At 41.9% G+C, this 12332-nt stretch overlaps 1 protein-coding gene across 5 annotated transcripts in view; it reads left to right on the forward strand.

Moving 5' to 3' along the window:
* Nucleotides 1-12332, forward strand: part of rptor (regulatory associated protein of MTOR, complex 1) — a 158578-nt gene that overhangs the window by 113026 nt on the left and 33220 nt on the right. For all 5 annotated transcript variants that reach the window (XM_041036578.1, XM_041036581.1, XM_041036580.1 and 2 more), the window contains exons 19-22: nucleotides 347-467; nucleotides 1358-1498; nucleotides 4124-4279; nucleotides 11330-11448. In XM_041036578.1, the coding sequence (XP_040892512.1) occupies nucleotides 347-467; nucleotides 1358-1498; nucleotides 4124-4279; nucleotides 11330-11448 (537 nt within the window). The remainder of the gene's footprint in view (nucleotides 1-346; nucleotides 468-1357; nucleotides 1499-4123; nucleotides 4280-11329; nucleotides 11449-12332) is intronic.

Raw genomic sequence — 12332 nt, forward strand, 5'->3', positions numbered from 1 at the left:
TCCTTCTGAGGGTGAGAAGAGATGAGAAGGTTGATAACATCCTCACGTCCATGTGTCCAAGTGCTGAAGAAAGTACTTAGCTTATCTTAGATTAGCATAAAGACTGGAAACAGGAAGTCACTCAGTCATAACAATCGTGTCAGTCTTCTCATCTGACTATTGACTTCTATAAAAAAGCTATTCATTTCATATGATCTGTGTTTGTCCTTTCATTTAATCACACAGGTTAAAACAAGGTCAAAGAAATATTAACAATATTTAGATTAGAGGTTTATTGCTTCTTTGTCACTTGATACCTGGAAAAATACGAGAAGTGAATGATGTTTTAAATATTTCTGTTTGACAGGAGCTGGTGGTAGCACTGAGTCACCTGGTTGTCCAATATGAAAGCAACTTCTGTACAGTTGCACTCCAGTTTATAGAAGAAGAGAAGAACTACACAGTCCCATCACCAGCCAACACTGCAGGTACTGTAGACACACACACACGTCTGAAGCCTTCCTCCATCTCAAACAGACTACAATATATTTAAAATGTACCATAATAAGCCATAGGGATTACAATTGAAAGAGAGGAATTACTAACATGGCTAGTTATTACAGCTCATTCACAGGACCTTAAATACCTGCACATGAGGGACACTATTAGCCACCAATTTTTAATCCCAGTAACCACAGAAAAACAGGATATAGAAGGTGGATATTTTCCCTAAATGATCATATTTTTTCTAAATTCTTCTAAATGTGATCTTGGCATGAGAACTGGGTTTGGGATTTCTCCAGCAGTGCCTGGTTTTAATACCTGTTAAAGGATTTGGTTCAGTGTGTTGGAAGCATCGCTCAGAGTTTTAAAAATGTTTGAACCGCAGAAGTTATGTAGATCAGGGAGCTGCCAAAGCAGGTGAACCAGAGGAGCTCAGGAAAATTTACATCTGCCACAAGCAGGGTCTAAATTTGTCTGTATTTTGGATAATGTGGCTTTTATTAAATGGACATGATGAGTAGACAGGTAGAGGAGTCATGTTCTTGTTTGAGGATTGCTTTCCAAGTTAAGAATGGAGTGCACAGGTTTCGTTCTCATTGTGCTTTTAATATATCTATAGACTGGGAGTTCAGCTCATCAACAGACTCATAAATCCAGCAGTTCATACCCTTTGTTACTGTATCTAATGATAATAAAGTGTCGATAGGAGTAACTGGGGGCTTATGTGATAAGGTGTTGAAAAAATTCAGAATAGTTTTAAAGGTCAGTTTGGATTACGTTCAAAAGTTTCTGCGTGTTGAGAAAAGTCCCGCTCTGATCAGGGAGGTTTGCTGAGGTTCTGACCAGATGTGTGTCCTCCTGTTTTCACGTCCAGAGCCCGGTAACCTGACTCCAGTGAGGGACAGCCCGGCTATCCCACGCCTGCGATCGGTCAACTCTTACACCAACATCCGAGCCGCTACCACTGCCCGCAACCTGAACAAGAGCCTGCAGAACCTCAACCTCAATGAAGAAGGTAGGAGAAAGTCAGAAGAAGAAGATTTAGTTAGCTGAGTGAAAGCAATTAGACCAAGGAGAAATCTGCAGAACATTTCATCAGTTTTTCTTCCCCCACATCAGCTGGGGACTGTGGATGTACCAGTCCTCAGGCTAACTTCTTCATTCTATCACTGCGTTTCCTGAGAGGAGCTCAGAGAGCGTTAATACGAGGCTTCACAGGCAGCAGAGAGGTTGTGACTGGTTTGCCAAGCAGAGATGCATTTTTTTCATTCTGATCCAGCTCTCACATGCACAAGTAAACAGAAAATTGTCATCGTCCCTTGTCATGGTGCTCAACTTTCATCTGTGAGTGTGTCTCACTAATGTGTGTTGTGGAGAAATGCCAGAACACACACAGACCTTTTATTACCGCTCCACGATTAAGTTGTGTAAAAAGCATTATGAATATTTTGGCTTCCCAAACTCCCAGACTTTGGCCCGTTCTCAAACCAGTCCCAGTCCTTTATCACTTCTGTATGTAGTATCACTCCACATAAAACAACACTCACCACTGTGGAGGGAACTTCACATCAGGGTGTGAAGCAGTAGTTTACTATATATATAATTTTGGTGGTTTCATCTTAAGGTTCAGATTGTCCTGGTTTTATTCATAACTGAATCTTCAGTTATCTCCTCAGGTTCTCTATCATAGCACTTGAGGGGAACTCATTTCTGAAGAAACTTCTATCATCATTTTCCTAATAACTTAATGTTGGGTTCTGCTTTGTCAAGCTCTCTAAACTTCTGTCCTCTTCCTCCTGGCTTGTTGCTCCGCCATGGTCCTGCTGTCTCACAGGCTGAAGGCCAGTCTCATGGTTTTGGGTCCATGTAGATCCATGTGATATAAATTTTGTCATCTGCCAAAGTACGTGAGGGTTCACACAGAGCCCTTTGTGGAGGTCTGCACGCAGTCCAAAATTTAAGACATTGCAGACAAACCATCGTGATCCAGATTTAGGAACCAGAAGGTCCGACAGTTTATTTTATATTTATTCAGTTATTTACAAAGAAAGAGGGGAATAGAAACAGGGACAGCAAACACGCTGCTGAGCTCCTGCGTCTCAGCTCAGTCCGCATCAGTGCTTCAGGACCACAGGTCTCAGTCTGCCTGGACATGAGCGGGAACTGGGAGCTGTCCATGGTGCTGAACTATAGGCCTGTTCACAGGGTTTACACTGTGGGACACACTTGCTACTCTCCACTATGAGCAAGAAATATCCATTACCATGGAAACTAATCGATGCCTAGCTCACTGACTTGTTGTAGTATATGATGTTGTTTTCCTGAAGATTTATAACAATTCTAAAAACACTGAGTATTTGGTACAAATGCATATCCTGTAAGATAGTGAGAAAAAGTCATATTTATACATTTTATTTTTTACATCACTAATCTGTGATTTTAGCTAAATCCACTTTGAAACACAGAGGCCAACTGCATAGAGCTGGGGTGTAGTGTCTTTCGCACCGATCACAGACGTTTCTTTTCAAGCTCACTACAATTATCTCTGCTTCCTGAACACAGTTGCAGCTGTGAGGCAGAGGCAGACCTCTTTCACTCCAGAAAACCGTCACCTGGATCTGCGTTCTCTTTGAACCTACACAGCCCTTTGATTTGATGATATAATATTACGTCTTGTGATGGTATAGCTAACTTTAGCTTCAAAAGGACACAGACTTCACTGGGAAAATGTCTTTGATTTGTTTGAGTCACAGTTAAGTCTTGCACAGAGTTTTATGTCTTGGTTTATTTGGTAAGATGTGAAAGAGAAGGAAGTTTAACTACCAAGCTGTAATGCAATAAAACGGTTTTCTCCCTAAAAAGAATCATAATAAATAATCATGGGCTGAACATTTAGCAGAATAACATTGTTTATTATTGAGGCCGTAAACATCCCACTCAAACATCTATGTTCACGGCATCTGGATCACATGACTTGCTTTAACCTCCTGTTTGTGTCACTTCTCAGTGATTCAGGCAGCCAGAGCTAACTGCCCGCCCTCTGCCTACCACTGCCAGACTGAGTAATGCTTAAGCCCTGAGTGGAGCTAAATCACCGGCACTTGGTGAAGCGCTGACGCCATTTCTAATTCACATTCTCAGTTCTTATTCCAATATGCAGCGGTGTTTATCATCAATAAGCGCAGAGCAGAGCGCATTTCCGTTCTCTACCAATCTCCATTTCCACATTTCAGCCTGCAGTCAGTTTGGAGGATTCATGGCGTTTGGTTTTGTGTGAGTCAGAGTAATGTGTGCTGATAAGGAGAGCTACAGCAGGAGATGACTGAGCCTGACAGCTGAAATGAAGTTATGAGCAACTTCCTATGTTGGAATGTTGCCTCCAAGTATAAGGACTATTTACACATCTCACACTTTATTTGTTTTTGATTTGGCTATTTGCTTTGTTTTTGTCTTTTTATAATAACAGTAACTATAATAAAGTTTATTTATATAGCACTTTTACAGCAGCTAAAGTGCTTTCTAAACAAAATAAGAGCCTCTTCTTCTTCTGCTTCAGCTGATATTGCATTTATAACACTCATCATTTTTTTGCTGATTGGATCTGAGGCTTTTGTGTGTATGTGTGCTTTCCTTCATTCAGGTGGACCAGCAGCCTTCTCTCCTGGTAACCTGAGCACCAGCAGCAGCGCCAGCAGCACCCTGGGGAGCCCCGACAACGACGAGTACATCCTGTCCTTTGAGACCATCGACAAAATGCGACGAGTGTCCTCGTATTCTTCTCTCAACTCCCTCATAGGTACTCAGCGTGTCAGTAGTGCTATAGGCCTGTCTGTGTGTCTCACTCCAAAATACTCTTTTTTTGTTGCTGTTCATTCATTTTTTTCTAAATATGCAACTCCACCAGTTTTGCAAATCAATGGACGTTTCCTTATCATGATGACACAGCCTGTGGAAACAGTTGCAAACTGACCTCTGTGCCCAAACAACCCTGATTTTATCACACTGATGTCGCTCAGTGTCCAGGTGTGTTAGAAGCTGGGAACATGGAGTTTGAAAGACCTGGGCTTTTGCCAGGTTTAGGGGATCACATTAAACATGTCATCAAGTTGCATGATGGGAAGGGTGGGACTTCTACTGGTGGCTGAACATCAGCGTATCTCTGCCTCGGCTGCTTCAGTTTTTTCTTTTTTTTTTTAGCTTTATAAAAGTGAAAGAATAAATAGCTGAAGTACAAATTATATATATAAATACAAATTATTATCTAAATATAGGTGCACTAATACATGTTTTTATGTGCACAGTGAACAGTGGTTCATATCACTATGTGTAAAGGTATTTGCTCGTAATGACAAACCCACAGAAAACTGTCTCCAAACTTAAGCATTTTGTAGCCTGTTTTAGCTCCTTGTTTTGATTGTTGTTGTTTTGATTTTCTGGCCCACAGATTTACTGCTGTGGTTCAGCCTCATTGCTCTCAGCCTTGTTTCCAGAAACAGGTGGCAGCTGTTTTCAGCTTAAAAACAGTGATAAACGACAAATGGCCAAAGTCAGCAGTCAGCTAGCAAAAATAGTGTAAGCATCTAGCGAGCTAAAGACATGCTTACATTTATACAGGAGCTGTTGGAGACCATATAGACCTAAAGCGAAAGGGAATGTTAGACTTTCATAGTAAAGGCGCCAGAAACACGACATCAAATGAATACTAATGCTGCTTTGAGAGGGCTGGATGTTTAAACAGGGTAGTGTTTGCTAACATGTTATATTAACCAACTCTACACATGTGTGACATGCCTTAACATGTCAAACATGTGTAGAGTTCTGCCCCCAAGAGGCCAAAAAACTAATTAATGCAGCCTTAAGAGAGACAACCTAAATTAAATTTACTATTAAGCCCATAGTCATTGTTTTGAGGCTGTGTGGTTTTTGAAACTGTGAGGAATTTGTTTTGAAATAACACATCTATTTTTTTTATTTATTATATCATCATAATATAAATTTTGCATTATGTATCTCCTCTGTGAACACTATGCTAATTGCACATGTAGAGGCTGGTAGCAGCATCAGTGATGTAGTACCCTGTAGGAGCATTACAGCAGGCTGCAGACAGTAGCTGGGACAGTGTTGCATGGCTCAGCACACAGAAACTGCCATCCCATGAACAAACACTCCCAAGAGGCGACCGCACTTGAGAGAAAAGGAGAGAAATAAATTACCAGGAGAATGTGATGGCACCAGAGGGAGAGAGGGAGACCTCAGGCCACCCTTAGAGAGGGTAAAACCCCTCAAACAACGGCAGGGACAGAAGGAAAAGCTCCCAGTCCGAGAATAGAACAAGTGTGAAGAAGGTTTGCGGATGTGTAAAGGACAGCAGAGCAGAGGGGGCAAAGGGGGGCAGGTTAGACCCTGTGAGCCACCTGAGGCTGTTAAAGTGCTTTTCCTGGTATATGCTGAAGTCGAAGCTGCTCACTTACCAGAGCTCTCAGGTGATTGGCGGGCTCCACCATGCGTCCTGACAGCCAGTTTGTGTGCGAGCAGAAAAACCATTAACTCACTTCCTCCCCCACGGGAAAAAGGGAAAGTGAAACTGGGGATTCCCTTTTTCTCTTTCTCTCTTTTTTTATTGTTATATTTCAAGTCACAAAGTTCCTTGTAATCTCCCAGCCGCACTGTCACGTCCCAGTTTGTGCTTTCTGCTTCTTTTCTTCTGGAAAATGAGTTGAAATGGAAAATTGAATGCAGAAGTAAACTGAGCTCTGGAGAACAATGAATTTGACTTGGCATGAAAATAGGTTCGAGTACTATAATGAAATATCCTTTTCAGCATGTTTTCTTTGATTTGTTCCTTAAATCAGTGGTTCTCAATCTGGGGGTCCCAGGGCCCAAGAGGGTCGCAAGATAATTTCCAGGAGTTTGCCAGAAGGCTGTGGAGAAAAAAAAGAAAAAAATTAAATAACATATGTTGACTAGGGAATAGTTTTTACATTACATTGGCAATACCAGTGATATAATTTGTCTTAGTATAGATTTTATTAAGTGTGTTTGTGAGAGTCAAGAGTCAAGATTCTGATTGGACGAAAAAAATACTTTCATTTCGGTGCTTGTTTGCCACAGTATCATGCTTAACCAAGCAGCTCTAGTGGATTTTGCTAGCTATCAACTGGAATGAGAGCATATTCAGTGTTTAATTTGTAAAGCCCGGAGCAGATTGGGCGATGCCTGGGTGCTCGCTGTTAAAATGAAACTATCATCACAAACAAAGCATTAGATATTATTTATTTACATTTATTAATTGGAGTGTTCACAGAAATCACTCAAAATCAGCAGGGGAGAAACAGCTGCAGCTCTCTCTCTCTCTCTCTCTCTCTCTCTCTCTCTCCTTCTCTCTCTATCCCTCCTTCTCTCTCTCTCTCCGAGCTAAGTGACTATAGATCTCCTCTTTTCTGTTTCAGTACAATGTGAAGCGCCACATCTACACACTCACCCCCTAATTTAGCCAAACTCATTTCACCGCACAAATGCCCACTTGCTGAGCTGTGGGGCTTTGAGTGATCATATACCAGAATATTTAGACACAAAAAAAGCATCAAACCACTTTCCAACATAGAGTGCACCTACTGGAATATGTGGCAAAGGAAGTGCAGGCAGTGTATGAGCCATCAGGGTGTTGTGTGTTAAATGTGGGGCGGTGAACACCAACCTGATTATTCTGGGGGGGTTGTGACTTGAAAAGGTTGAGAAACAGTTTCTTAAATGAGTACCTCCTTATTTTGCTCTTAGATCTGCTCTTAAATTGAACTTTTAACACAACCAGATATGAAAATCTGCTCTCATACACATGTGCACACAGATGAGGTGGTAGCTAACAGGGATAAAATATTTTTAAAGTCCTTTCCCCTCCTGCTAGACACATCAGGGCATCTTCTGTCTTGGGATTTATCAACTAATGCAGGGTTAATAAAACTCAAACTGAAACTCAGCCCTGTTGGCCAGCTGCTCTGGGAGGATTTTTATTTTTAGGGCACAGATACCAAGGGACACCAAAGCCTGGAAATTAATGTTTGAAACAAAACAAAACAAAAAAAACCCAACAATAACATCAGCCTGGCATAACGCTTGCTCTCATTACCCTTTTATCTGACAAATTTAGCATTCAATGTTTGGTTAAACCTTTTTCAAGCTGCTTGTGGGCCCTTAATACCGGTGTGAGGTCCCCATGTAAACAGGTTAAAAGACATATTGGCCCCCTGCCCGCTAAGCTGTGCCCCCGCCATGGCTGAAAAGAGTCCCAGCCTCCCTGCGCGCTTGTTTATAACTCCCACCTCGCACAGAGCTGCATGTATAAACAAGCAGGGCAGAGCTGCTGATGAATGGATGTTGGTAGCAATATTTAGGAGCATAAAGAAAAAAGCTGAAATACATACTCGGCTGCAGATGAGTGTTGAATTGGATGCTATGTTGGCGTTTACATTTCTGTTGTCACTTGCGCTCAGTTATCTATGTCAGCAAAGACTTCACTTGTCACTTTGACTTTTTGTTGTTTACTCATTTGCTTCTGTCTTTTGTTTGGTTTGAAGTTTCATGAGACCTTCGGGGGCTTTGTTTTTTATCTCGACTGAAAATTGTACTTACTCGTTTCTCTCTTTTTGGAATACAACAGCATGTATTCTCAGTTTCATCACATGTCTGTTTTAACACTGCAAGCTAACAACAACAAAAAAAAACCTCTGAGAGATCAAAGGGTCTGTGTATAATAGTATAGCAGTTCAGAACAAATTGAAGCCATAAATGCTAAATGCAGCAGCTGCTGGACACTGGCTTGCAGGAAAGCAGCAGGAAACACAGCTGTGTGGGAGTCAGGGCAGAGTTGCAGAAGTGATTTATTGATTTACATTTTAAACATTCAGTCTTTTCTTTGGTTGTAGTAGGATCTGTACAAATGATAGTAAGAGTGAAAACAAATCCTGCTACTCTGTAACAGGCACACTAGCATCTCTGGGAGGTTGTAAATGGTCATATAGAAAACCGAACTGAACAATGGATAAAAGTTTAGGTTCAAAGTTAGCTTTTAATTTTTAGCAGTTAGCTTTTGGTTTTAACAAACACGCTGATGTTAAGCAGATGTGATGTTTAGCACATTCATGCATGCATTGTCAGTGCATTTGGTAGTTATCAAGATGTGTGTGTCAAAACCAAAAGTGTGAACGTCACTGTGGCAATGGATCAGTGGTCAGGGGATCACCAATGTCAGTAGGATTCATCCTCGGGGGACCATGAATGTCTGTACAGAACTTCATTACCATCCATCCAAGAACTGATGAGATATTTTACTCTGGACTAAAACACCTGATGAAGGTGTTTAAGGTAACACTGTGCCTAACTCTGACATTTTCTGTACCTGCACTGACATTTATATTTTCTCACAGATTCTTGTGCTCTCTAAATGACCGGCGCTCTCCCATTTACAGCCTCACAGATATGATTTGGTGCTGCTTACACTGCTTACATCCCCCTGTGAAATATATTTAAAATATGCCTCATACAGGAGTTTCCTCTCTGCTTTCAAACGTCCTGATGAATTTTTATGCCTCAATCATTTCAAGCTCCAAAAATCGCTGTGCAGTGTTAAAAGTATTTTATGTCATCTGCCAGAATTGAGGAGGCCATAAAACAGTGATGCAGTGGTTCATTTAGCCAATAGTTAACATCTTTACTACTATACATCCATTCCACTGTGCAAAAGTCCTCAAATGACACGTATTAAGTAAGGACAAGGCGCTGGTGCAGCATTCAGCCAGTGACTAATACCCACCGTCATGTTCCCTGGTGTGGACTGTGTTGAGGCAGTACAGTGGTAATTTGTGTGCACCCGTAATGTAGCACAGCGGTTAAATGGGAGAGGAACCGTATTTCACATTTATCAACTGGCTGTTTACTGCAGCAGCTAGCACACTGGCTAGCTGCCGCTAATCATATCCTGCCCCTCGGGCTACAGCCTGATCACCTCTTTAACTCCCTCACTTAGTTTTTCTCCCTCAATCACTCTCGCTCTCTCTATCCTTTCATCTCTTTCCCCTTGTACTGGATTCCTTCCATTTCTGTCTCTGGGTTCCTCCTCCAGCTCTTTTTGACCTGTGTCTCTGTCATCCTTCAGAGCACACGGCCTTCTGAAATGTCTTATTCCTCCCTGTCCTGTCTTTTCTCCATTTTTACTCCTACTGGCCCCTCTGCTCCTCACCCTTTCCAGGTTCCTCCTTTTCCTGTATTGTATCCTTCTGTCTCCCATAGCTGTAGCCCTCCATCCTCCCCCTATCCATTCTTGGATTCATACCTTTGGTGTCCCATCTTTGAAGCATGGGACCAGTGAACCCCCTTAACGCTCTCTAGAGATGAGTCTGTGCAGTAAGAAGATTCAGGCTTCAGTCATTTTCACTTCCCCACAACACCCCAAGGGGTTTGCAGCTGCAGGGCTCAAGAAGGTGGGGAATAGGGCAAAGGTGTAGTGAGATGATGAAAGGGAAATGAAATGAGAAGTCATCGTCAGAGGTCGGGTTTACAGGACCACCTCCATGGCTGGAAAGATTGGAGAAGAAGGAATGAAAACCGAAAAGTGGGGGCAAAACGAAAAACAGCAGAGCAGAGACTATTACCGCTCAGTGTCCCCACGGCTGACACAGAGGGAGAGGAGAAAGACGATTGATTGAAACTGACAGACAAAGGGGACATGTAGAAGGAGACAGAGTAGAAGAGGCACAGGAAAAGTGATTGAAGCTTGATGCTCTGCAAAGGCAACGTACTGAAGCAAGTAAAAGTCCAGAATTAGAGAGGATGTGTGGAAGAGAGGGAGGTTATTACTAACACAAAGGTAGGTAAAGTAATTCATTCCTATAATGTGAGTCGATAAAATGCAAAGCAGTTAAGGATTAGAATGTAGGTGTAATGTAGTTCTTGTATTTTAGTTTATTTTTCTTTGTTTTGCTGTTGATATTCTGGGTTATTCCTTGGATGGTATAGGATAGGCAATTATAAGCTTTGTGCTTCAGCCTATTCCTTTTTCAGTTATTGACTGTGACATTTGGGTGAAATGATCTTTGTTTATTTTATAACATGTATGTAACTGAAAAAAAAAATGGAAAAATTGAAAAAAAAAAAAAGGGAAGTGTGACTGGCAGGTTGGGGCCCAAACAAACTGATGTCAGGATGTGACTCTCAGGAAAATGACAGGAGAGAGATGGAGGAGGTGGTAAATGAGCAAACAGGCAGGAAGAGGGAGGGTTAAAAAAAAATCACAGGTTCAAACAATGATAAACAAACTCAGGAGTGAAACCTAGGTAACTGTCAGCCTTCACCACAAAGGGAATGCTGAGGATAAGAACAGATGAACAAAAGCACCTGACAGTAGGAGCAACTTTGTTCATTTGTATTCATGACAACAGTGACAGCTGACAGCAATGAAGCTCCAGTGGATGAGGAGAGCCAGCTGCTTGTTGTGTGTGTGTGTGTGTGTGTGTGTGTGTGTGTGTGTATTGATTAATGATGTACATTACCTGACATTGGAGGTCATTTTTCCCGCTGCCACCTCAACGCATCCAACAACTGCAGGAGCAGAAAATGAGCGGGGAGGGTAGCATGATGTTAATGAGGTGATTGTGTATTGCCACTTAGCTGTTAGCTCTGCTGTGGTAATGAACTTAGATAGGAGTGATGGGAGTTACACCACAGTGAGGTGTATGTGCTGCTGGATGCACTGTGTGTATTCTTTTACTGTATTTGTGTGTGATTTGTGATTTTATTTACAGAAAAAATTCAAACATGTTGAACTTATTTGCTTTGTGTATTTTTTTTTCAGGTGTGTCCTTCAACAGTGTTTACACCCAGATCTGGAGAGTCCTGCTACATCTGGCTGCAGACCCATTTCCTGAGGTGTCAGATCTGGCCATGAAAGTCCTCAACAGCATAGCATACAAGGTATGTTGCGTTTGAGTCTTTAAAGCTGCTGAATCTCGTTTCTCAAGATGAGTCGTCTCCATCATACACATATTGTTCAAAGAAGAGCTGAGCGATTACTGTTAGAGCTTTCATTCGACTGTCCTGCTCTTTTAGTGGTGACTTACAATGTTGAGAAGCAAAGATTGAAGTTTTTTTTTCTTTTGTATTTTTTTTTTTTACTGCTGGCCTTCTTATAATTCATTTTGAAGATGAGTATCGCTAATTTCGTAGAGTGTAATGTAATGGGTGTGTTATAATAGACTTATTTGTCTCTGTATGCGTATGTCAGTTCTTTTTCACCACATGGTTATGCAGTGAAAAAGATCAGTTTCCAGCGCACAGCCCCCACCCTCCCACTGGTACTTTCTTCCTCCAAAAGGCCATTACTTTTGTGCAAATGCAATTAAGGGCCAATGACTCCCTGAGGCTTGGCAGAGCAGAGCAAAGAGGCTGCCGTAACTTAAGGAGCCATAATAACCACTGTAGTCCACCACCCATCCTTACCCCGAGGCAAAATTTCTCCTGTTTGCTACCACCAACACCAATTGTCCCCTCAGTTACCTTCAGACAAGCAGCATCTCTGCAATGAGACTCCCTACTAGACTGCAATAAAAACCAACAGGATTTGATTTACAATATAATGCAATAGACTTCTCTTCTGCCAGCTAATGCACCGCGCTGTCTGTCGCACTGCAACACACTCCTGTAGTGTTAGTTTCTGTGTACCTGCAGACCCGAAGTCACCTAAGCAAAGAGTGGTGTCGTATTTATAAAAATTAGCACTCTGACAGCCAACATATGGCAACAAACACATTTTCAGCAACACCATAATCCCGAGGCAGACGACTGAAGCAGAGAGAGAC

This window comes from Toxotes jaculatrix, chromosome 4 (genome assembly GCF_017976425.1).
Source record: "Toxotes jaculatrix isolate fToxJac2 chromosome 4, fToxJac2.pri, whole genome shotgun sequence".
Taxonomy (NCBI): domain Eukaryota; kingdom Metazoa; phylum Chordata; class Actinopteri; family Toxotidae; genus Toxotes; species Toxotes jaculatrix.